The 27,294-nt window shown below is 40.4% G+C and overlaps 2 protein-coding genes across 2 annotated transcripts in view; one reads left to right on the top strand and one right to left on the bottom strand.

Moving 5' to 3' along the window:
* LOC306970399 (protein sprouty homolog 3) overlaps window positions 1-27,294 on the top strand; it is a 489,858-nt gene that overhangs the window by 380,323 nt on the left and 82,241 nt on the right. The gene's annotated exons all lie outside the window — the stretch shown is intronic.
* Window positions 1-27,294, bottom strand: part of klf8 (Kruppel like factor 8) — a 61,977-nt gene that overhangs the window by 25,278 nt on the left and 9,405 nt on the right. Inside the window, exon 2 of the mRNA XM_079566358.1 lies at window positions 7,826-8,140. Within this exon, the coding sequence (XP_079422484.1) occupies window positions 7,826-8,140 (315 nt within the window). The remainder of the gene's footprint in view (window positions 1-7,825; window positions 8,141-27,294) is intronic.

Here is a 27,294-nt window from a genome sequence, read left to right as displayed (position 1 = left end):
ATGTATTTATGGGCTGCTGAACCACTTTGCTCCTCTCCATGTCTTTGTATCTTTATTTAGTAGAAACTATGTTCATATTTTAGCATTTGTTACAGTCGTTTTTGAATAATTAGAGAAAATATAAAAAAAAATTCAGAATTGTTTTCCCCCTTAACTGTTTTTAAAAATGACCATATATGGGCGATTCCAGAGATGCCGTCTGTATCTATAGACACAGACGGCATCTCTGGAATCGCCCATATACGGTCATGCTTGAAAACAGTTAAGGGGGAAAACAATTTGGAGAAAAATCTAAACTTTCTCTAATTACTCAAAAACTACTTTATTTTTAATTCAGCATTTGCTATAGTCTTCTACTAAAGAAAGATACAAAGACATGGAGAGGAGCAAAGTGGTTCAACAGCCCATAAATACATAAAAAACGGAGAATGCTAACTTGATGCTACATGTTAGCATCGGGCTAATGCTAAAGGTTAGCTAGTGCTTGCTGCAACTGCTGTTTTTTCATCATCCATATGGGCCCGATTTACACCAGACTTTATTTTTTGTGTCATAAAAAGTTGATATTCCACCAGAAAATGTCTAAAAAGAGTGGAAAATTGTGTTTCTCTAAAGATTCTATTTTCCCCCTCGGCGAAGCCACGCCCCCTTCTATGACGAGACGCCGTCTGTATCTATGGCTGCGCAGCAACAGCTCTACAATCTTGAATGCCACTTTCTGCAGTGAACATCACAAAGAAAATGTACGCAGCTACAGCGAGGAGGAGGAGGAACGGGAGGGAGAAAGATGAGAAAGAGGCGGTAACCATGACAACTGGGCTGGCGAGGCACTCGGGCCGAACAAAGTCTCTGATCGACCCTTGACCCCTGAAGACGGGCGGCGACAGGTTGACTTCAAAATCAATCCCTTTCCCATTCTGAAAGGACATTGGAACGCAGTAAATACTAAACAGGAAGAACCGAAGATGTGCAAATTACTGTTAAAAAGCAGGTTAATGTGTACTGTTTCAGTGAATACAAAGTAGTCTTAAAGTGACAGTCTGTAAGTTTGTAAAGTGAGGAGAGTGAACTTTGAAAGTAAACAATCAAACTCCTCTCCTCTTTAACCAGAAAGCCCTTCAAAAATGAATTTTCCAAAGTAAACGATCAAGCTCCTCCCCCTCCCCTCCTGACAGGCTGGTTCACAAGAAAAGCTCGTCTCGTTGGTCGACGCGGGAGGACACTAGACTCTGATTGGACGCCGAGATCCGGGAAGGAGGGGCTTTAAATGCAAGACCAGGCAGTTGATTTTGCACATTTATAAAACATTTACAATTCCAGACTGTCACTTTAACCTCTTGACCCCCACCTGAACCGAGGACATTTTCTCCAGCTTGGCTTTACGCAAATCTAAAAGCGCCTGGAAAAAAGCGTCAAAATAACACGCAACAAAAAAGTGAAGAACGGCAGACAAAAAAGAGACAAAAACAAAACAAAGAAGTGACTAAAACGTGACAAAAACACGACAGAAAAGCAACAGAAAAAGTGATTAAAAAGCCATAAAAGAGCGACAAAAAAGTGACCAGAAAATCAATAAAGACGTAACAAAAACATGACTAAACAAGAAAAAAAAGCACCATAAACAGAAAAAATCATAATAATACAAATAATGTATCAGTTTTGTCGGCCTTATTTTTCAAATGGGACATTACGCTGTTAGATTTGGGTAAAGTCAAACAGGAGAAAATGCGCTCAGTTAAAGCGGGGGTTAAGAGGTTAACATACAGAAATGAGAAAGGCAAGAAGGCTGGGACAAAATAATAATAACGTCTCTAAATAAACCTTTTCCCCCCGACTCACCCCCAGTGTCTCGCCTTAATTACTTACATTTTGGTAGTAGCAGTAGGATAGCAGTAGTAGTAGTAGTAGTAGTAGTAGCAACAGTAGTAGTAGTAGAAGTATTTACACGCCTTTAGTCCCTGAGGATTCCACTCCCAAAGAGCATCCACTTCCTGAAGACGTTATCAGCTGACAGGAAATGCCTCCACCCTCTTAACAGGACTGCCCCCCCCCCCCCCCCACCCCCACCCCTTTCCCCTGACACACACACACACACACACGGCCACACCCTCCCCCAGCCCAGCACCCTCGCCTCCCCATTAAGGTCCGCAGGCACCGCCCCCCCCCCCCTCCCTCCCAGCGGGACGGAGCAGGGGTGTGGTCACATCAAACTGCTTCCACATTCTCTGCACCGGGCCAGAGGAACCAGAGCTGCTGCTGCTGCCTTGGTTTAAAAAGAAAAGAAAAAAGTAAAGTAAAGTAAAGTTCACACATTGTTTTGGCTTTTCTGATGACAGTTTCCCAATCAGAATGGAGACTCCACTTTCGGTTTAAAGATCCTCGGGCAAAACAAGTCATTTAGTGAACTGTGCCAGAACCAAGGCACGGCTCACAGGCATTTCTTTTATATAAGGACGTATATAAAACTTGAAAGTTCAAATTCCAACTCCCCTCCAAGATCAGTGACTCAACAAAATGACACAAACTTTAGATTAAAGCCTCTGTACCTTTCCTTTCTTTCCAAATGGGGGGCGTGTACGTTTAAAATTGTTTAAAATTGTCGGGGAAAGTTGCGACCGAGTTGTGACGCATTTCCAGCATTCCAGTTCCTCGCACGGATGGGTTTTAGGAGCGGCACGTTCTGCGCCTTTCCAGAAGCCATGTCGTCACGGTGATGCAAACAACCGCGACAACCGGCTGCTGGTTCGCCGACGACAAATCTTTTACACGGCCGGAGAAGGCAAGGAAAAGTCAATCGTGCTTGTGTTAGGGCTGGGAAACCGTTAATCGATACCAGTCTGGCATCGGGAAAAAAGTTTAGGCCCTACCGCAGGGGTGGGCAACGTCAGGACCGGGGGCCAAATCCGGCCCTCAAGCACAGAACCTCTGGCCCTCAAGCTGATTTTGAGAAACATTATAACACAAATCAGAAAGTACTTCAACATTTTTAAGGTTAAAGGGGAGAAATACTGTCAATACACCCAATTAGGTCATATCATGTACAACTCTGGAATTTGTAGAAAGTGCACTGAAAAAAAAAAAAAAATTATAGAAGAAATGACAGAAACCTACTTGAATTAAGAGATTCAATCTAAAGTAGATTTAGTCTGGACTTAGATCAGATAAAACATCTTATCACCAATGGAACAAGTCATTATTCTCTTAACTCAGATTATATTGTATAATTTCAAGTGAAAAACAAATGTTTTTAAAAGTAAAAGTTAATTTGTCTGATTTCATGCTTGCTCCACTGGCATTAGCATTTGTATCTTTATCTTAGATTTGTCCAAACAGACTCACATTCAACATAAATAACCTTTATTCAAGCAATTTTAAGTCATTTATCTCATTTAAGATGGTATTTTTTCCAGTGTGGTGCTTTACTTTGGTCCTCGGTCAATTTACAATGGAAAAAATTGGCCCTCTGTTCAGAAAACTTGCCTACCCCCGCCCTACCGGTATCGAACTAGGCCTGTCACGATAACAAATGTGAAGTTCGATATATTGAGGCAGGAAAGTATCGCGATAAACGATGTTATTGACTCTAACGATACTGGATACTGTCAACAGTAAATCTCTGTTCTAAAAGTGCATCATCATATCCTAAAATACCACACAAGCTGCAATAAACATGAGATAATAATGACACTCAATTTGCTTCAGCTAAAAATCAAAGTTTTACAAAGAAAACATAGGGGGGGGGGTGTATGCTAATGACTGTCAGACGATAAATATCGAGCCCAAAAATATAACGTTTATCTGTTATATATTGAACGATCAGCCGATACAGTGATTATCGTGAGAGCCCTATTTGGAACAAATATAAGTATTGGAAGCAGGTACTAAAAAAAACTCATGGCTCTAGTTTTGATGCCGTCGGTCCAAGGACAGCATTAAAAGAGGTGACTTGGCTGTTTGAGCTCAAATAAAAAAACTGTTTTATTTATTCATGTATTTATATTGATTTAATCCCATTCATTTTTTCTTGCTCAACGTTTGCCCCAAGAACTTTTTCCCCGAGTTTTGTCTGTTTTTTCCCCACATTTTCTCCCTATTTATTCCCAATTTTTTTCAAACTTGTTGTTCCAAATTTGTCTTTATTTTTGCCACAATTTCTCCCCAAATTATTTCCCATTTTTCGCACATTTCTTGACATCGGAGACTAACTTTTGTACATTTTTGATCTTCCACACATTGTTCTGTTTTCTGGGTCTATAAGACAGATATTTTAATACAGGTATCGGAAAAAGTATTGTTCAGGTATCGATATCAAAAACAGAGACTTGTTAAAGTACTGGTATCGGGGGAAAAAATGTAACGGTTCCCAGCCCTATAGTTATCATATAGTTATATAGTTATCAGCCCTATATAGTCATCAAGACTGTCGAGGTGAGGTTGGGCAGCCCTGCCATAGTTCGAAAGTTTGGTCCAAGGCCCTCAAAGTTGATCTCCTAGATAAGTTTATTCTTCATGAAGATAAGGGAACTTTGGTGAAGGGGTTCAGTGTCTCTGTCAAATAAAGCTTAACCTCTTACCTCCCGCCTGAACCGAGAGGAACTTTTTCCTCACGTCATCAGATTTTTTTTCCATCGTTTTTTTGTATTCCACTCATTTTTGTAACTTTTTTGTGTCATTTTTTGTCATATTTTTGTCATTTTTTTTAATCAATTTTTTTGTCAAGTTTTTGTCATTTTTTTGTCATATTTTTGTCATTTTTTTAAATCATTTTTTTCGTCCATTTTTGGTCATTTTTGGTCATATTTTTGTCACATTTTTGTCATTTTTTTATCTTTATTTTAGTCATTTTTTTGTCACTTTTTTGTCACATTTTTGTAATTTTTTGTCAAATTTTGTATCAAATTTTTTTCATATTTTTGCAATTTTTTTGTCACATTTTTGTCACATTTTTGTCATTTTTTTTATCATTTTTTTCGTCATTCTTTTGTCATTTTTTGTCACTTTTTTGTCACATTTTTGTCATTTTTTGTCAAATTTTGTATCAATTTTTTGTCATATTTTTGCAATTTTTTCGGCAATTTTTTGTCAATTTCTTGTGACATTTTTGTGACATTTTTGTGACATTTTTGTGACATTTTTGTGACATTTTTGCCACTTTTTTGTCACATTTCCATCATTGCTTTCGTCTCAGTTTTGTTGCTATTTTCACAGCTTTTTTCCAGAAGCTTTTGGATTGGGGTAAAGCCAAACTGGAGAAAATGTGCTCGGTTCAGGTGGGAGTTAAGGGGTTAATCTAAAAAAAAAACAAAAAAAAACAATTCAATAAACTCTAAACTCTAACCCTTAGGTGTAAAGTACAGTATTGCCTACAAAGAAACGAGCTCAGACGGAGTACTCTGAACCAACTCAAATGAACTAAAATGTCTCTGGGTGAGAGCCTGACTGTGGGCCTAACTGTGAGTGTTGTCGGGGTAGCTGTACTGCAGAGGAGCAGAGAGGCTTACGCAACGCACCACACCCTGCCCCCACCCAACTCCGCAACGCCGGCCCCACACCCATCCACGAGACGACACGACTGCAGCCCCCCGAGCCCAGGCTGCTCCTGCTCCTCCTCCTCCTCCTACACGTGGGGAACTCATCCGAAAGGTCGCGGAGGATTAGGGGCTACGAAAGTGCTTCTCTAAACTCTTTGCGTCGAAAGGCATTTGACGAAACATCAAGACCATCTATGTCCCGAGTCCAAAAACTGAAACTAAATGAAGCAAACTGTGAATGAATCTTGGTCTTGCGCACATTTTTAAACTGCCTACGTTTTTGTTTTTGGCGATATATTGTGCTATTATTTAAGGCAATCGTCTAAAAGTCTAACGGTGCGGATTTCTGTTTTCTCTCGTCTTCTCTCAAACCAATTTCTGCAAACTTGGAAACTTTGGAGAGTCTTGTAACACTAACCTCGGGCGGGTCTTTAAAAATTCATGCTGTTGATTTGAATTGAGCACATATATTTAGGCCAGCGGCGTGCCACAGTGGAGCACATACTGTAAACTGGGTGGGAAAAAAAGACGATTTTACGGACGCACGAAATAAGAAAAAGGAAAAAAAAAGGATGGCCGTCGCAAAAGCGGAGGACAGGCGGGGCAATTTTTGTAGTATTAGGAGTGATGATATTATTGTGATATTACCATTTCAACACCGCATGTAGTAGCAGTCAAAAAAAGTGATCCAGGACCAAAACATGGCTGACGGGCATTTTTTTAAGGCCGATTTTTCGCGATATGTCCTCGATTCTCGCGATACAGATATGGCATCGCCAAATATCGCGATACGATATGTTTCGCGATACATTGTGCAGCCTCAATATCCTGAATAATTGATCTATGTAGAGAAAAGGCAGAGCGAGAGGATTTGAAAAGGACCCGGAGCGCCCTCTGCATAGATACAGACGGCATCTCGTCATAGAAGGGGGCGTGGCTTCGCCGAGGTGTAAAAATAGAATCTTAATAGAAACACAATTTTCCCTCTTTTTAGCCATTTTCTGGTGAAATATCAACTTATTTATCACATAAATAAAGTCAAGTGTAAATCGGGCCCATTTGGATATTTTCTCACAGCAGATTGTTCAGTAGAAGTGAAAAAACGGAAGTTGTAGCTAGCGTAAGCTAACCGTTAGCATTAGCGCGATGCTAACATGTAGCATCAAGTTAGCATTCTCCGTTATTTATGTATTTATGGGCCGTTGAGCCACTTTGCTCCTCCCCATGTCTTTGCATCATTATTTAGTAGAAACTTTATTCATATTTCAGCATTTGTTACAGTTGTTTCAGAATAATTAGAGAAAATTTACATTTTTGGTTTTCCCCCTTAACTGTTTTCAAAAATGACCATATATGGGCGATTCCAGAGATGCCGTCTGTATCTATGCAGTAGATGGAAGGACATGCTAGAACATAAAAGAAAAAGGGATGCACGATACACGATGCATGATATTAGCATCGGATATCAGAGCCGATACTGGAAAAAATACGATATTGGGTATCTATTACAAATATCGGTGCGTCTCTAAAAACAAGCATTCCCTTTCTGCTAAAGACACGTTTGTGAATCCATGGCGCCGAGATGAACGCCTTGTGAGCGCAGAACAAGGTTAAAATATCATCAAAAGCTCAAAAAGTTTATTTCTTACGATACGTCTCCTTAAGGTTTATTTGTACAGTAACAGGGACATGGGTTTAATCACTTAAACCAAAGTTGTCGGGCCACTTTGCCAGGGCCATTGAGCGCTGTTTGTGATATTACTGATACATCCAGGCGAAAATGACTCTGCTTTAGCGTCGCAAATATTCCATAACTGCACCGTCCGGGGCGTTCGGATGTCTGCTTTCTAATTTGTACATCTAAATTATATCCTTTTTTTCCCCGTATACATATCCGCCTGCTTTGCCTTCAGCTACTGTTCCTCCCATACTTTAAGGTTCGTATATAATGACAGTCATAAAGGTAGACAGCGCCGGAGTGTCTGTTCACGGTGACGAGGGAGAACATGTCATGACGGAAGGGTGTGGCTCCCAGGGCGAGGCCGGCTAATGCAAAACAAACAACGTTAAAACAACACGGCACGACAAGGCCATTCTAGCTTTCGAACGGCTAACTCTGACCCCGTTTATACATTTCACTTCATGTGTGCTTAGATCTGATTTTCACGGGGTTTGGCATTTCGATAAACCGCACCCAGGCCTTGATTATGAAGGTCTAATAGAACTTTACCACATTTTCAATTAACGTTTAAGCACTCCCGCCACAAACAAAACCACTTCAGCCAGCTCCTCACCGTGAGGTCCATCTCCTCGGGCTCGTGTTTGATCGGCATGTCCTCCACTTCGATCTTGACCCGCGCCGTGGGGCTGATTTCCTGTACGGCCTCGTCGCCTTGCCCCGTCGCCTCGTCGTCTTGCACCCTCTCCTCCGGCTGCTCCTGCTGATTCGGCGCCTCCTCCGCCTCCGCCACCTCCTCCTCGCGGGGTTCCTCTACGGCCGTCTCCTCGACCTCCGGCTCCGCTGACGCCGCGTCCTGCTTGTCCGAGGGCACTTCCTGCCGTGGCACCTTCGCCGCCCTGTTGTTGGCCCTCCTCTTCTGGCCCCGCCTCTGAGAGAAACACAAGAGGAGATCAGATGAAGCACAGCCATTGGGCGACCTGCCTGGATTGTGGTTGGATTAGAGTTGCATGTCACAGTCTAGTCGAATCAAACAACAATGTCAAATAACATTGTGTTAACTACTTCAAAAGGACTTTACTGCCGTTGCCATGAGACAGACTCCCATCGGAGCTGCTACAGCTAACGTTAGCGCTGATCGATCAACAAAAAGAAATAAGCACCAGTCAAGTCACTAAAACCATCAGCTACATTTAACGCGGCTTTTAAAGTTGTGCTGCGCTAACTGAATGTAACCTACAGTTTATTACACAATTCTCATCAACAGAGAAGCACATTGTAGCTTGGTATCATATAACGTTAGCCGCTAACTACTAACCACAGGTGCTAATCAGCATCTGTTTCAGAGTTTATGGTGGATTTGAGCTTCAACACTGGGGGGACCCTGGTATAGACCGTGGGTGTTTAGCTAAAGATCCGTAGGACATTGAATCCTAAAACAGAAGTTTGGTCTGAAAGCACCATGGGCTAATTGGGGCTAACTGTTTGCTAACAACAACAAAGCAGCCTAACAAAGCCATAATAATAAAACTCTAAATAGGACGTGAGTTGAGTTCACGTGGCAAACATGGCGGCCATCTTGTGACCGGCTGGCGAGGCTAACCCTGAAAGCAACCTTTGCAGAACCAGGAGCAAAATGTTCATTGATTCAACTGCAGAAGGTGATACACTCACTGTTTGTGGTCGGTTTATACCCATAGGTCTAAGGATCTAAAGATCTCAGTCACAAATGCCATTTATGACTGAGAACGTATTACGATGGCCATGTCCTAGCAAGAGTTTTATTAAAGATCTTTGCAGCCTAAGGTCAACCTGAAAAGGTGCTATAGCCATCAACCCCCTGCCCCCTGCTGGCTGGGAGTAGCACCGCTCCTCTGCTGCCCCCAAAGATCACATCTGTGGCTAAAGACTGGGACAGGACTGGTTTGACAAGTTTACTGGAAAAATGGGTCGGAGTGGAATCTTTAGCCGAGTCAAGTTAGACCTCGCATGCAAACAGTAAACAGACAAATACTGTACAATGCAATACTTCCCATAGAACTCCAAAAGCAAATCTTACTGGATTACAATATTCTCGGAGGTGTGTGGAATATGCGTGAGTGCAGATCCTACTGATGGTCACCTGAAGTCATTGCTCCGCTGAAATCAACTTCAAACAAGAAAGTGCACACCGAAAAACTAACGCCGGGACAAAATATATCAGTACTGTCAAAATGTGTCATGGCCGAATGCGGTTTATACCTTTTAAACTTCTCCAAAATGTTCAAGGAAAACACAGTGACAAAAATTAGATGAAAAAGTGACGAAAAACCAACGACAAACGACAAAAATACAACAATAATGTGCGGCAGTCGAGAAGCTTTTAGATTTGGGTAAAGCCAACCTGGAGAAAAAGCGCTTTGTTTAGGTGAGGGTTAGGAGATGAAATGTGTCGGTCCGTTCCTTAAAGCGCGTTTAATGCTAGTACAGAGCAGGAAGTGGGCGCATGGATGAAGTTTCTTATCAAACCGTTTCATTAATAACTTTGCGTGTTAATTATTACACACGTGGTTGAGGGTTTGCGTCGGAAGCTTCCCCATTAGCACGCAGTGTGAGACGCGTTCACTGTCATTTAGAGGAACAGGATGTTACAGCCTCGCACCTCCCGGCTGACTGACGCGCATGCTGCAATACACACTCCCACCGGCCTGCGCTCATCAACACAACCGCGTCCTGCACATTTGTCGTTCGCTTGACAATACGTGTGTAATCTCACACCTGCAAACCTCAAGAAAACCACTCGTCTCCAAATCATGTCATAGTTTCAGATGGAAGCATTTTAGAATATAGTGACGCCGCGTGAATGCCACCTACAGATACAGACGACAACGCGTCATACAAACCTCTCATGGGAATCACAATTTTTCACTTGTTTTAGCCACTTTCCGACAGACTATAAATATATTTATCACAGACCTCTAAAGTCAAGCCGAAATCGGGCCGATATGGATGTTCTTTCACAGCAAATTGTTCAGTAGAAGCGAAAAACGGCACTTGTTATGCTAACGTTAGCATATGCGGCATGAAGCTAGCGTTTGCTTTCTGGTTAGCATCGCCCGTCTTAAGTATTAATGAGCTGTTCAACCTCTCCATGCCTCTGTGTCTTTATTTAGTACAGAAATATATTCAGAATTCAGCATTTGTTGAAGTAATGAAGTAAAAATGGGAGGAAGTTCTGTTTTTGTCTCTTCTTTGCTTTCCCTCTGGCTGCTTCAAACATGACCATAGGCCATCCCAAATATGTCTGTCTATTAAAAAACCTACTGATAATCATCATCCGAATCATCACACTGAGGTACTACTACCACTGTAACTACTCCAATGCAATGTGTGTTTTTTTTGTATAGGACACATTACCAAAACAGAGTCTCTGAAGTGCTACACAGAGTGGGCAAAAAATAATCAAGTAACTACTTGCATAAAATCAAGAATAAAAAATAAAATATGAACACGTGTGTAATATTTATTTACTTTACTGAGCCGCTTCGTGTACAGATTGTAAGTCATAGGTTTCCTCCGGGTACTCCGGTTTCCCCTGTCACTAATACATGTACTATAGGTTCCCCTCTGGAGCCAGGACTCCCCTGAAAAGGAGATACTTATCTCAATGGGACTTTCCTCGTTAAAAAAAAAGGTCAAATAAATAAATAAAGTCATTTGTTTTTCAGGAAATAGTTTCAAAACAAGACTTCAAAAAACACTAAATGAAATGACCAAAACAAGCAATTATAACTAAGATTTAACTTTTAAGAACGCCTTTAAGTTCCAGGTTTTAGACTGACTTGTCAAAAAAAGGTTGTACCAATAACAACGTATAATACTACTACTACTACTACAATACACTCACTAAAATGAAACACAAACAGAAAAAGAATAGGAAGGTTTCCCAAGAATAAGTCTTTTGTCTTGAATAAATGACACACACTTAAATTTGGCCAGAACAAGCCAACAAATAACAGTTTCTTTAAGAACTCTCTGGTGTTTGCACCATCACAGAGCGGCCGGCGCTTCCCCCTTCGGCCACAACACACGTCCCAAACGCACTAAATTTACACTTGTTTCTGATTGGCCTCTTACCTCCGGCTCCTCTGCCTCGCTCTCAGTGTTGCTCTCCTCCGGCACACACACACCTCCTCCAAAAACAACACAAAAGCGCTCTAAAACAAAAGCATCAAATCCCTCTCGAAGCGTCCCGCGGCCTGCTTTTCTTCACAGAAGCATCTCTCCCTTTTGTCTCTTGAGCTCACGACTGAAAACAAAACAACAAAAAAAAGGGGAGTGAGCCGGTCGAGCACATTCCGGAGCGAGGTGTGGTCCCCGGCCAATCAGAAAAGGGTGTGGCCCGCCCCCATCCTTGCCCCCTCCCCCCTGCGGTTTAACGACGGAGCAGCTTACAGGGGCTGGTAGTTCTCAACTAGTGGCACGCGGGCCAAAAGGGGGACACAGAAGCATTTTCAGTGGGCCGCAGGACTTTGTCAAAAACGACTGTTGAGAGATTGTTTAGTTATCGATAGTCGGACGTATGTGCTTTTGTAGGACAAATATTGTGACATATAAAAAATACCTACCTCACTAATACCTCACTATGCTAAACGCTGATTCAATATAAAGTATCATATTCAGTCACATACAAAGGTCAAAGTAAATTTCAGAACTTAAAATGTATTTTCAGGTCCACATTTTTTTGCTACTTTCAAGGTCAAAAGGCTATAGTAGCTCCTAGAGGCTATAGCAGCACAATTAACCTCTTACCACCCGCCAAAACCAAATGCATTCTCTCCTCTTTGCCATTGTCGTCACTTATTATTTCCCTTATGTGTTTTTGTCACTTTTTTAATGGCACTTTTGTTACTTTTTTGCTGAATTATTGTCACTTTTATGTTGCTGTTTTGTCACATTTTCGCTGAATTTTTGTCTTTTTTTGCGCTGGATTTTTGTCTTTTTTTGCTGGATTATTGTCACTTTTTTGTTGCTGTTTTGTCACATTTTTGCTGGATTTTTGTCTTTTTTTGCTGTATTTTTGTCACTTTTTTGCTGGATTTTTGTCACTTTTTTGCTGGATTTTTGTCACTTTTTTGCTGGATTTTTGTCACTTTTTTGCTGGATTTTTGTCTTTTTTTGCTGGATTTTTGTCACTTTTTTGCTGAATTTTTGTCTTTTTTTGGCTGAATTTGTGTCACTTTTTGGCTGAATTTTCGTCACTTTTTGGCTGAATTTTCGTCACTTTTTTGCTGGATTTCTGTCACTTTTTTGCTGGATTTTTGTCACTTTTTTGCTGGATTTTTGTCTTTTTTTGCGCTGGATTTTTGTCACTTTTTTTCTGGATTTTTGTCACTTTTTGGCTGAATTTTCGTCACTTTTTGGCTGAATTTTCGTCACTTTTTGGCTGAATTTTCGTCACTTTTTGGCTGAATTTTCGTCACTTTTTGGCTGAATTTTCGTCACTTTTTTGCTGGATTTTTGTCACTTTTTTGCTGGATTTTTGTCACTTTTTTGCTGGATTTTTGTCTTTTTTTGCGCTGGATTTTTGTCACTTTTTTGCTGGATTTTTGTCACTTTTTGCTGGATTTTTGTCACTTTTTTTCTGGATTTTTGTCACTTTTTGCTGGATTTTTGTCACTTTTTTGCTGGATTTTTGTCACTTTTTTGCTGGATTTTCGTCACTTTTTTGCTGGATTTTTGTCACTTTTTTGCTGGATTTTTGTCTTTTTTTGCGCTGGATTTTTGTCACTTTTTTGCTGGATTTTTGTCACTTTTTGCTGGATTTTTGTCACTTTTTTTCTGGATTTTTGTCACTTTTTGCTGGATTTTTGTCTTTTTTTGCTGTATTTTTGTCACTTTTTTGCTGTATTTTTGTCACTTTTTTGCTGGATTTTTGTCACTTTTTTGCTGGATTTTTGTCACTTTTTTGCTGGATTTTTGTCACTTTTTTGCTGGATTTTTGTCACTTTTTTGCTGGATTTTTGTCACTTTTTTGCTGGATTTTTGTCTTTTTTTGCTGTATTTTTGTCACTTTTTTGCTGGATTTTTGTCACTTTTTTGCTGGATTTTTGTCACTTTTTTGCTGGATTTTTGTCACTTTTTTGCTGGATTTTTGTCACTTTTTTGCTGGATTTTTGTCTTTTTTTGCGCTGGATTTTTGTCACTTTTTTGCTGGATTTTTGTCACTTTTTGCTGGATTTTTGTCACTTTTTTTCTGGATTTTTGTCACTTTTTGCTGGTTTTTTGTCGCTTTTTTGCTGGATTTTTGTCACTTTTTTGCTGGATTTTTGTCAATTTACATCCTCATTTTCTTCTCGATTTTTGTCGCTATTTTGAAGAAGCGTTTAGATTTGGAGAATTTGGAGAACAGGAGAAAACATGTTCAGGTGGGAGTTAAGAGGTTAACTGAAGTCAAACAAAGTAGAAATCAGCCTGGTCTACACACAAGATATTTCCTTCATTTCTGCCATGTGTAAAAGCTGCAAAAAAACAAGTCAAAGATAACGGCCCTTAAGTCGTCCAGACAAAAGATTTCAGAAGTCATCGAGTGGACTTTGAGTCGTAGACATTCTCTTTGTAAATGTAAATAAAGTGACCACAGTCCGAGGCGCCCTGCTGTTCGAGACAAAAGGGCGGTCCACCTTCCCCCGAAAAACACGAGGAGGCTGTGGAGGTGAAGGTTCTGCAGAGGAGGGGGCTGAGGAGCCGCTCCATGAAGGTGGAGTAGGGTTTGAACCTTTGGCCATTCCAACTTTCATTCACTGGAATTACACGCCAATCACAATGTTGTCCAATTCTCTGTGAAGTTATTTGAAAAGGTGAACTTTGTTGTTTCTTGATCAAAATATTAATAATGGTGGATGCCGTCTGTTTAAACTGTATGATAAGAATCTAGCCATTCTGTTTAGTAAAAAAAGGAAGGGAGAGGTCTCACTGTGGACTGCCAGGAATGAGCTGGACCCTCCCAAAAAGCAAAACAAAACTGAGGTTTCAAGGTTAACGACAGACTACAAAATGCCGTGGGAGTTAAGGTAGATAAACCAGTTGGTAAACAAACTGACTTGCTTCCTCTGGGGAGCCCAACCACGACTAAAACAGGGCTAAAATGACAAAGGGACAAAGTGATGTCTCTGTGACCTCAGCGTGACCCTCATCCAAAGTTTCTCATAAAAATAGAGAGGAAATGTTAGCATAGCGACAGCGCGGCAACAGAATCAAACTGGGTGGCAAGTCTGCACGTTGTTATATGAATTTGCAACTTAATGCGTATAGATACAGACGGCATCTCGTCATCTTCGCCGAGGGGGGAAATAGAATCTTTAGAGAAACACCATTTTTCCCTCTTTTAAGCCATTTTCTGGTGAAATATTAACTTATTTATCACATAAATAAAGTCAGGTGTAAATCGGGCCCATATGGATATTTTCTCACAGCAGATTGTTCAGTAGAAGTGAAAAAACGGCAGTTGTAGCTCGCGCTAGCTAACCGTGAGCATTAGCCCGATGCTAACATGTAGCATCAAGTTAGCATTCTCCATTTTTTATGTATTTATGGGCTGTTGAACCACTTTGCTCCTCTCCATGTCTTTATTTCTTTATTTAGTTTAAAACTATATTCATAATTCAGCATTTGTTAAAATATTTTTTGAATAATTAGAGAAAGTTTAGATTTTTCTCCAAATTGTTTTCCTCCTTAACTGTTTTCAAACATGACCATATATGGGCGATTCCAGAGATGCCGTCTGTATCTATACCCTTGATAGCAACATGATGCTAACTTCCTGCAGGTAACGACTGTTTCCTGTCTGTGTTTTACTCCTATGGGGAGTTAGCCTTGTCTCGCTAAAGTACGTAAACAGTACGTGGAAGAAAACATGCAGCTAATGAGTAACCACTTACAACATGCTAGGATGTAAATACTTCCGAAAGACGAGACAAATGTAGATGTTTTAGCCGTGAAGCTAAAGGCTAAATGTTAATTTGGCGCTAACAAATGTTGAAATAGAGTCAGAGTCAGAGCAATTCATTTTGAAAAGGATATACGGCTTTATATTTCTTTAACAAAAGGTTGATTTTTTTTACTTTTTAATCTTATTATAAATAGCATAGACCTTACACTGGCCAACAGGAAGTTAGCAAAAGCGTTTTGGGCACAGAAACTTCACCAACATCTCTACCTACATTAGGGCCAAACCATGGGTAAATCCAAGACAAAATGCAGAATATATGAAAACAATTTAATCAAACCCAGGCCGGTCTAGCAGGTGGGGATGTACTGAACAGGTGAGCCATGAGGCGCCCCTGTCCAGGATATGAGGACTTTTACGCAAACATGTAGAGTTTTAGGTGACCGACCACAGACCACTCCCCTCTCCCCCGTCTGCAAACACACCTGGCATTGTTCACATTTCTGCCTTATCACACACGCCACAGACCCTTCCCACCACGACAGCTTCTACACCAGTAGCTAAGGCAACATAAACAAATTGTCCAGTTACAATCTACGTATTGCTAATCACAACTATGTCCAATTACAAGGAAGGGTCGAAGAGTCTTTATTCAACCTTATGTGAAAGGCGGGAAATAGGGGATTACAGGCAAACATTAAAATTAACAAGTCTTCTCACTTTTCTTCAAAGCTCATGCCTTGTGTAAACTGCGTGATTATATTTTGTCTGGAACGATTTTTAGATGTCACACTGCATGACGTGGCAATTGTAAAATCATGAGCCTGCACTCGTCTCCACTGTGTGATGGTTCAAAGAGACAATCGTAGCTACTTTTTGTGGAAAAGTGCAGGGAAAGAGCTGTGAAATGCAGAGTCGGACCTGGACTCTGTTGCTTGTGACTCTGGCGGGCGTGCGCTAACGTTGTATTTTGATGCCTATTGTGCAGTGTCCACCCGGCTTCATAATTTACCCAGTTCTCTATTTTAACAAACCGTAAAAGACAGAGTGTGTCAAATTTCAATTGTTAGTTGTGGTGCAAACTAATCTCTAGCTTTCCAAACGCTTTTCTAACGGTTCTTCTTAGTGATGATTTAGCGAGCAACACTGTCATGCTAATGTAAAAAACAACAACTAGCTGCTAGTTTACAATTGATAAAAAAGATAGAATTATACTGAAGGACAAAACAAATATTATTTCACCACAAAAAAAATACAAGCAGGTACAAGGCCTTTAACCTTACATGAATCCACCCCTTTACAGTCGAAACATCTGATAGGCATGTGTGAAGCAGCCGGGGGAAAACAAAATAACTCACTACAAAAAGTAAATATCAAGCATTGGCTTAAATGACTGTTTTGAGTGGTTTTCACTCATTTAGACACTTTTCCTGATCGGACCAAGTTTCCTTTGCTTGTTTGAGGACATTTCAGACCAGTTCTAGGGTAAATCTCACTTGAAATAAGAAAGTAAAATTGCCAATGAGATAAGACCAATATTCTTACCCCATTGGCAAAGAAAATGACCTGAAATAAGGACGAAATGTATCGAAACGAGTCAGAAACATCTCAGAACAAGTGAAATAATCTAGGAAAAATGCCCAAGAACTTCTTAACTAGTCAAAGCAACTAAAATTTGGATTATTATGCTCAAATTGAGATGTTTATACTGATCCAGTTAAATGCTTTTTGCAGTGCTTTCTCCAATTTCTCCACCATTACTTAACAAATGCTTCAACCATAAATACTTGCTAACCAGGAAGCTAGCAAAGCTAACCTTGACTTCATGCTACGTTAGCTAACGAGTGCCATTTTTCACTTCTACTGAAGAATCTGCTGTGGAAAAACATCCATATGGACCCAATTTTGGTTTGACTTTAGCGGTGTGCGATAAATGTGTTAATAGTCCAACAGAAAACAGCTAAAAACAGTGAAAAAATGTGATTCCAATGAAAGATTTTCTTACTATTAGCAGCACTGTGTTGCAACATTTTATGAAAAGTCTAATTGCTTTCCAGATGAATGTGATAAAACAAATACATTTTAACAGTCAAAACGTTTGTATTGCCGTTAATTGCACATCACTTTGGTCCCGCCTCGAGAATAAATCGAATTCTAAGCCGTTTTTTTTTTGTGTGTGAATTGCTTTGCAGGTTGACGCCTTCTTTCATTTGGCTCCGTCCTCAGTGGAGCCGTCTCACATTACAGATACAACAGTCGGGGGCTTCATTAATAAGTCACAAAGACACAGCTCGCCAACAGCTCTCCGCAAGTGCAGTTATTTAGGCAACATCAAGTTCAACGCAAACACCGGAATATCCCTGAATGTCCCATTAAGTGGCGTCTTACTGTGCGAAAGCCGCTCGACAAACACATTCTGAGGGATTGTCGTGTATCGCGGCTCATAGACCAGTCGTCCGTCAAATACTGGTGATACAGAAACAAACACGCTCCTCAAATTTGAATTCAAAAGACAAATACTCTTCAGATAAATCAACTCAACCAGCGGTGGGTATGGTATAATTATAATGTAATATATGACAAGATGGCAGAATCAAAAAGATATAGGTCCAACTCTCCCCGAATATTCAGGATAGATACAGACGGCATCTCTGGAATCGCCCATATATGGTCATGTTTAAAAACAGTTAAGGGGGAAAACAATTTGGATAAAAATCTAAACTTTCTCTAATTATTCAAAAACTACTTTAACAAATGCTGAATTATGAACATAGTTTCTACTAAATAAAGATACAAAGACATGGGGAGGAGCAAAGTGGTTCAACAGCCCATAAATACATGAATAACGGAGAATGTTAGCTTGATAATGCATGTTAGCATTGGGCTAACGCTAACGGCTAGCTAGCGCGAGCTACAACTGCCGTTTTTTCACTTCTACTGAACAATCTGCTGTGAGAAAATATCCATATGGACCCGATTTACACTTGACTTTATTTGTGTGTGATAAATAAGTTCATATTCCACCAGAAAATGGCTAAAAAGAGGGAAAAATTGTGTTCCTCTAAAGATTCTATTTTTCCCCTCGGCGAAGCCACGCCCCCTTCTATGACGAGATGCCGTCTGTATCTATACTGCAGATGGACTGTGAGTGGGTAATAGACAATAAAGCTACTTTAATTCATAAATACGTCCTGTCCCAGAAGGTAATGCTCATCCTCCAACAGGGATAACACCAAACAATCAGCTGAAACGACCCATATCTATGACTGTTTGTTCTCTTGCTAAGACAGAAAGGTTTGTTTACCTCCTTTACTAGTTTCGATCACTTCCTGTGATATTCCTCAGAAGCGTCACCTGGTCTTACCAAAAAGAACAAACAGCCATAGTTGAAATGAAGAAGACAGTATGAACCTTTTACAGAGATGAAACTACCCACAGGGTTTCCCGCAGCGCTTTCCTGTTCAGGAGGCTGCCTTATCTAAATAACTCTCTCTTTTCTCTGAGATTCTTTTTTTTATCTCAATTAGTTTTTTCTCCTGGTTAACCTCTTAACTCCCGCCTGAACCGAGAGCATTTTCTCCAGTTCAGCTTTACCCAAATCCTGTAGGCCAGTGTAACGCCTCATTTGAAAGCGAAGATCTACAAAACTCATCTAAATGGATCTTTTCCCTCACGTCATCTTTTTTTGGGGGGGGTATTCAACTCATTTTGTAACTTTTTTGTCTTTTTTTGTCATTTTGTGGTCACATTTTTTGTCTCTTTTTTTTGGTCATTTTTTTTGTTATTTTTTGTCACATTTTTGTCACATTTTTGTCACTTTTTTGTCAAAGTTTTCTCACTTTTTTGTCACATCTTCATCATTGTTTTCGTCTCAGTTTTGTCTCTATTTTCACACCTTTTTTCCAAGATTTTGGATTGGGGTAAAGCCAAACTGGAGAAAATGTGCTCGGCTCAGGCGGGAGTTAAGGTTAAATAAAGGTTTGAATGGAAAAAAAAAAAAAGACAGCTATTCTTCTGTCGACAAACAAACATGCGTCTTTGCTGTGAGCGGTTCAGCGGGACGTCTCTCACTCGTTTCCATGGAGATGTTGACTAAAGGCAGCCAAAAACGCCTTTTAAATAGGTTAGGTCCTCAACCCAATCCATTCTTTGATCACTCACACCAAAAACAATATTGTCTGTGTCGAGCTGGTCGTGAGGAGCATGTTTTGTACATTATGCAGCGCAACATATTTTAATTTAGTTTTAGTCTTTTGACTAAAATGTAATTTAATTTTAGTCAAGATTTAGTAAAAAAAAAAAACTTTTCAATTTTAGTCTAGTTTTAGTCGACTAAAATTGCATGTCATTTTAGTCGACTAAAATGAAGACTAATTTAGTCGACTTTGCATTGATAATATTCATTATAATCATATTTAATCTTGTTCCTCTGCTTCATGGAGCTGCTCCACATGAACAAAACTAAGAGCTGATCCTTTGGCAGAGAATTTACATGATCTGAGGCTCTTTCAGACGGTCAATAGAAGTTTGGATGATTTTAGTCTCTCCTTTTCATTTTTATTTAGTCTTATTTTAGTCGACTAAAATATCTGGACATTTAGTCAGAGTTTTAGTCTCATGAGAAACTTTTAATTTAGTTTTAGTCCAATTTTAGTCGTCAAAAATAACACTTTGACTAAAATTAAGACTAAATATTTTAGTTGACGAAATTAACATGCAGTGTGCCTTCAAGTTAAATAACTGTATTTAAAAGGAAAAATGCACTTCTGTTCTGCCGATACTGTTCCAAGCCATCTGTGATCATCTCCAAGCACTAAGTTGTGAAAAAGGTCATAAAAGTTATCTTACTTGAGAAAACAGGATTCATCATTATCTTGTCGGTAACTAATGCAACACACAATGTAAAACACTCTCAACTCTAAGGATACGCCACAGGGAACATACAATGTACTTCCTTTTGCCTCAAGAGTAACAAGGAAATCTATGGATAAATAACTATACTCAAGTACAAATAGGAAGTACTGTGTGTCAAAAACTGCAGTAAGAATTAGTTTCAAAAACAAAAACAAAACAAAGTGGAGTCCGACCCACCTCTGCCTCAGCAAAGGCCTCACTCAGCCCTGTCTGCGCCGGCTCAGTCCTGAAGCGGCGTCTCTCCGGTCCCAGGCTAAAGCCGTCTCTGGGTGTGTCTCCATCTGTTCGACCTACAAACTCTGCTCTTATCACGACACGCCCAAGGGAGGCTGCACGGCTCCCCGGAGTCCAACCCAACGCAGGCAACTGCAGGGCTGGGCTGGACTAGACCGGGCTAGTCTATCCTTGTTAAGCTGTGGTTATATGCCATGGCTTTGGCCCTGGCTTTGGTCCAGCTTTAGCCCTCGTTTCAGCCCGGGTATAGTCCTGCTTTAGCCACGGTTTAGTCATGATTTAGTCCCGCTTTAGTCTAGGTTTGGCTCCTTTTTGGTTGGGCCGTTTTAATCCTGGTACAGTTTCAGTTTAGACTAGTCCTTGTTAAATCCTCTAGTCCTGGTCTTGATTTAGCTCCAGTTTACTTCTGGTTTGATGATGGTTTAGTCCTTTATAGTCTCTGTTTTAAGCATTGTGGTCTAGTCCACAGTGCTTTGACCCCGGATTAGCCCTGGTTTAGTCCTCCTTTCATCCATGTCTTAGCCTTGATTTAGCCAGTTTTGTTCATCCTGGTTCAGCCCCCAATTTAACCCTGATTTAGACAAGGCTAGACTGTTTCTATAGCTCTAATTCTAGTCCTTGTTTTAGCCCCAACTTTAGCCTGGATTTAGTCCCAGTCCAGCATTGGTTTGTTCCTGGTTTTAGTCCAGATCCAGCCCCCCTTAGGTCTTGTCATAGGCCTGGTCCGGACACTGTTTTAGCCCCTTGATTTGAGCCTGGTTTTAGTCCTGGTTTAGCCCCGGTCCCCTCCCCCTCCCGCTCCTCCTCTCGCATTTCCGCCCCTTTTCCTTCTCGCCGCGGCCTTTCATTTTGGCGGGCTGCGGTTTCTATGGTAACGGGATTCCGATGGGGAGCGAGGGCCGCGTCCGAAACCACTCCCCGAGCCCACCTTGACTCCCTGCGCTGATCCCATGGAAGCAGGACAACAGAAGCCAGTCCAAGGCCAGGCCAAACCGGGACTAAATGTGATTAAACGGGACTAAAGCCAGGACTAAAGAGGATCCAAACCAGAAGGAACCAAGAGAACGCCAGGACACAAAAGGAACAAACTAAGAATAACAAGTCTAGGTCTAAACCTGGGCTACGCAAACCCAAAGGGGACTCAACCAGGACTACAAATATGACCGCAGGGCTAAACCAGAACTAAATCAAGACAAACCAGGCCTAAACACGGACTCAAACCAGAGGGAGCTCAGGCCAAAGCCAGGACAAAATAGGACTGAACCAGCACCAAACAAATACTGGACCAAGTATGACTGAACCAGGACAAACTGGGACTAAATCGGGATCAAGGATTAAAACACGAAACTAAATCAAGTCGAAACCAGGACGAAACCAAACTAAACCAGGACAAAAACGCGACAAAGAAGTAAGACTAAATCAGGACTAAAGCTCATCTTAACGTGGGCTATACCAGGGCTAAAGCCAGTCTGAACCTGGACCCAACAAAGACTACATCAGTGCTAAACCAGGACTAAAAGTTGGACTAAACCAGAACGAAACCAAACTAAACCAGGACAAAAACGTGACAAAGAAGTAAGACTAAATCAGGACTAAAGCCAGTCTGAACCTGGACCCCACAAAGACTACATCCGTGCTAAACCAGGACTAAAAGTTGGACTAAACCAGGACGAAACCAAACTAAACCAGGACAAAAACGCAACAAAGAAGCAAGACTAAATCAGGACTAAAGCTCATCTTAACGTGGGCTAAACCAGGACTAAAGCCAGTCTGAACCTGAACCCAACAAAGACTACATCAGTGCTAAACCAGGACTAAAAGTTGGACTAAACCAGGACGAAACCAAACTAAACCAGGACAAAAACGCAACAAATAAGTAAGACTAAATCAGGACTAAAGCCAGTCTGAACCTGGACCCCACAAAGACTACATCAGTGCTAAACCAGGACTAAAAGTTGGGACTAAACCAGGGGCGGAAAGCAGAACTAAACCCAGTCTAAAACCCAGGACTAATCAGACATGACCGGGGCGTGTTCCCAGTGCGGTGGGATCAGCCGCTCATGTGACCGGCCCCGACAGAAGCGACCTCTGTGTCAACTCACGCTCCTCATCCCGGCGCCCGGGCACAGTCACGTCTCATCCTCCTCCCGGGCTCTTCGCAAAAACACACATTTCCTCTATTTTAAAGCGAGACAGGACTTCGATTTTCATGTAGTGGTGGATTTTGAGAATTCAAAATGAGTTTTTCATTACGCTCTTGCAACAGCATCTGCGCCCAAGAGAAAACAGTTCTCCGTCTTATACTGACAGTTAAGGGAATTCATTCTGCGTTCGTGCTTTAGACCCAATAACAGGCCAAATACATCCCAAAGATACCTCAGAACAAATCTTTGTAAGTAACATGTCAACAAAATAAAAATAAAAAGACGTTGAAACCTGACACACAGGGGCGGACTGGGACTGAAAAACAGCCCTGGACTCTGACCAGCCTGGCCCAAATTAGCGTAATTGTGACACTTCCACAAATACATATTTTGCCTTAACATTAACGAGTGCATTTCCCCCAGTTCGGCTTTTTATTATTATTTTTTTGACTGGTATCATCAGCAAAAAGAACAGGAAAGGTGGTCGTAAAAACAGAAGCAAAATCATTAATATAAATAATAAATAATAATGGCCCCAAAATTGAACCTTGTGGTGCCCCATACTCCACGGAATTCCTTTTAGATTCATGTTTTTTTTATACTGGGCTTTACCCAAATCTAAAAGCTTCCCGACTGGAGATCAACAATGTAACGCCTCATTTGAAAGCTAAGACCTACAAAAATGATGGAAACTTTTCGTCACGTCGCCACATTTTTGTCATATTTTAATTATTTTTTCTATCATTTTTTGTTGTGTTTTTCTCACGTTTTTGTAGTTTTTTTTGTCCGTGTTCTTCTCATGTTTTTCTTGACTTTTCATCCCCTTTTTCTCGCTATTTTGATGCTTTTCTTTTTAGCTTTTAGATTTGGGTAAAGCTCGGTTGAGGCGGGACTGGTGGCCCTTCTGTGCTCTTCCAGAACGGACATGTGGCCCGTCCGCCCCTGCTGACACAAGCCATAATTCAGTAATCAATTGATTAATACAAATCAGTGGCAGGCCAGGATTACTGAAATAGAGCAAAGGATCATGGTCTATGTAGTTGTTTATGTTTGGCTTACATAGGTGCAGCAACAAAACAGAGCAACATTAACCTCATAGCATTAAATATTGTGTAAAAGTCAACCAGAACAGATCGAATGTACTGTTGCACACGACGCTCCCGTGTTTCTCTTGTTTCTCCAAAGTGAAGACCGATGTCTCTAAAAATAGAATCCGGAGCAGGAGCCCCGGGCCGAGCATCGGACCGAGGCAAATACCCACCACAGAGCTCCAGCAGCTCGGCTAGCACAAGGACAAAGCTAACACGACAGCAATGCTAATGCTAAAAGATATGCTATGACTAGGGCTGAGTGATGAATGATAACACCTTTTCCATTATAGCTACAGTATATGGATCCGATTTTGATTCAATTTCGCCTTTTTCGTGATAAACAGATAAATATTACTTTTACTTGAGTGGTTCATGAACACAGTCAAGGTAGAGCTATAAACCACAGCTTAAACAAAACCAAAACAACTCAATGCCTTTCACTTCAGTGGCAAAAAAAGACCTGAGATACTAATCAATACAACCGCGATCCATTCTCTATGTGGCCTTCGAAAACTGCAGCTCGAAACTGAAAATGCTGCAAAAATGAGGCTTTGTTAAAATGAACAAAATCAGACCTCTCATGCTCTGCTTTCAGAACGGTCTTACCGATATTTATCATCAGGTAGAAAAGAAAGAAACCACTGAGGGCGATTGGCAGCCGGGCCTCGGTCAGGGGCAGATTACTGCACAGATTATAGTCTCCATGGAAAAGCAGCAACTCTCGCAATCCACTTTTACACAAAAATGATGCGGCGTCAACAAAACCCATTTGAACCAATGAACCAACAAACGGCACGATGTCTAACGCGCTTCAGAGGAAGACAGTTCAGCCCCGTTTCAACATCCTGGAAACTTTTGGACGTCGGGGCTTTCTTAGGCAAGTCTGGGGGATTCTACAGTAAAGGTGTTTTATTACAGACATGTGTTTGACGAAATAAAAATGTGAGAAACCGGAAAACCCTTAACCTCTTACCACCCGCCTACACCAAATGCATTCTGTCCTCTTTGGCTATCATATAGGCCTGTGTAACACCTCATTTGAAAGCTAAGACCCACAAAACTGATCTTTTTCCTCGCATTTTTGCTGTGTTGTGTCATCTTTTGTATTTTTTTGTATTTATCTATTTTATTCTTTTCATTTTTGTTGAATTTTTGTTGACTTTTTGTTGAATTTTTGTTGAATTTTTGTTGAATTTTCTGTCACTCTTTGGTTGAATTTTTGTCCCATTTTTGTAGAATTTTTGTCACTTTTTTTAAAATTTTTGTTGAATTTTTGTTGAATTTTTGTCACTCTGGTTGAATTTTTGTTGAATTTTTGTCACTCTTTGGTTGAATTTTTGTCCCATTTTTGTTGAATTTTTGTCACTCTTTGGTTGAATTTTTGTTGAATTCTTGTTGAATTTTTGTCACATTTTTGTCACATTTTTGTCACTCTTTGGTTGAATTTTTGTCAATTTTTTGTTGAATTTTTGTCACATTTTTGTTCAATTTTTGTCACATTTTTGTTCAATTTTTGTCACTTTTTTTTAAATTTTTGTTCAATTTTTGTCACTCTTTGGTTGAATTTTTGTCACTCTTTTGTTGAATTTTTGTTGAATTTTTGTTGAATTTTTGTTGAATTTTTGTTGAATTTTTGTTGAATTTTTGTTGAATTTTTGTTGAATTTTTGTTGAATTTTTGTTGAATTTTTGTTGAATTTTTGTCACTGGTTGAATTTTTGTCACATTTTTGTTGAATTTTTGTCACTCTTTGGTTGAGTTTTTGTCACATTTTTGTTGAATTTTTGTCACTCTTTTGTTGAATTTTTGTTGAATTTTTGTTGAATTTTTGTTGAATTTTTGTTGAATTTTTGTTGAATTTTTGTTGAATTTTTGTCACATTTTTGTTGAATTTTTGTCACTCTTTGGTTGAGTTTTTGTCACATTTTTGTCACATTTTTGTTGCGTTTACATCCTTGTTTTCTTCTCATTTCTTGTGGCTATTTTGGTGCTTTTTCCCAAGAAGCTTTTTGACTAGGGTAAAGCCAAACTGGAGGAAACGGGATCCATTCAGGTGGAAGTTAAGATGTTAACATTTGGCGATGGTGAGTTCATCCAGTCCGCGTTCAGACCACGGCTGTGACGCGAGTTACCGCCTCCCATCCGATGAGCAGAACTGAGGATATTCCTACTGCTGCTTCATGAAGTGCATTTCCCATTGATTGGCCCCAAGTACATTTTATACAAACAAGTTTCCAAACCGTTGTGCAGAGTCGAAAGAAAAACCATTCCGAGGCAGACCAGTTCTCTCGAGTCTCTAGTATAAAACTCTCCCCTCATTATTCTCGCTGAGAGCGACCTGAGCCGAGCACCGCCCGCCCAGGCCGTCCCCGCGCTGAACCCAACGCACCCGTCCATTCATCACGCTCTGTCCTGGGCTTCGCAGGGCCGTCCGTCTGACCCTCACCCCCTGCACACGTCAGACTCTGCACAACAGACTAACTAACCTCGACGCACGGGACAGCCTGTCTCAGCTGAAGGCGGTTATGAAAATGTAGAACTGTGCGCTCAAACAGCCAATAAAAGCAATAAAGTATGCAAATTTCACTTTACACTACACGAAGAAATGTGGAAGTGACAGAATGCAGCGTCACTTTTCTATGACTATGGTTATAGGCGAGACGCTGGAGGAGGCAAGGTATTAGTTTGGACATTTTTACTGCAGATTACTGACAGGAATATGGCATTTCATGTGTAAAAATTGCCAAGATTGCCTATATTTTTTAAGGATTTCTTGAACGAGCTAGATATTAGTGAGGGGAATCTATGGGGAAAGAATTTACTTGTGTTTTGTGGTTCTAAAAACTGATTAACCTCCGCATTTTCTCCAGTTTAGCTTAACCCAAATCCTGTAGGCCAGTGTAACGCCTTATTTGAAAGCTAAGGTCTACAAAGCTCATCTAAATGGATCTTTTTCCTCACGTCATCAGATTTTTTTATTTTTTATCTTTTTTGGGGGGGGGTTTCAACTAATTTTTTCATTTTTTTTAATCAATTTTTTGTTTTGTTTTTTGTCACATTTTTTGTCTTTTTTTAATCATTTTTTGTCACATTTTTTGTCTTTTTTAATACATTTTTTGTCACATTTTTTTAATACATTTTTTGTCATTTTTTGTCACATTTTTTGTCACATTTTTTGTCATTTTTTTGTCACATTTTTTGTCACATTTTTGTCATTTTTTTGTCACATTTTTGTCATTTTTTCATCACATTTTGTCAAAGTTTTCTCACTTGTTTGTCACATTTCCATCATTGTTTTCGTCTCAGTTTTGTCGCTATTTTCACACCTTTTTTTCCAGAAGCTTTTGGATTGGGGTAAAGCCAAACTGGATAAAATGTGCTCGGTTCAGGTGGGAGTTAAGGGGTTAATATGCTGTCTGTTCATAGGAGAAGTTTTAAAGTGATACATTTTATGCAAATTGAATAGATTGCCAAGGATAATGGGTACATTTTTGTATAGTCCCTCCCTTTGCTGATCTAAGAAACTCATTGGAATGCCCCCGTGCCATAGCTTTGACCAATGAGACGAGCTTTCCTGTGAAGCGGCCTGTCGGGGCCAATCAGAAAAGAGAGGATTATCACTTTAAGTGCAAATGTCGTCGCCGCAATGTGAGAAAAATGCGTTTTTAGAAAACGGCCGATGGAAACTCAACAATGATTAACCAATCACTTGCCGTCCCTCCAGATGGGAGTTAGGGTCAGGAACGGCAAATGTGACTCAAGTTGTGTTTAAGATC

The sequence above is a fragment of the Gobius niger genome (genome assembly GCF_951799975.1).
Source record: "Gobius niger genome assembly, chromosome: 11".
NCBI classification, from domain to species: Eukaryota; Metazoa; Chordata; class Actinopteri; order Gobiiformes; family Gobiidae; genus Gobius; species Gobius niger.
Note: the sequence above shows the minus strand (reverse complement) of the source record. Positions and strands in the feature narration are given on the sequence as shown.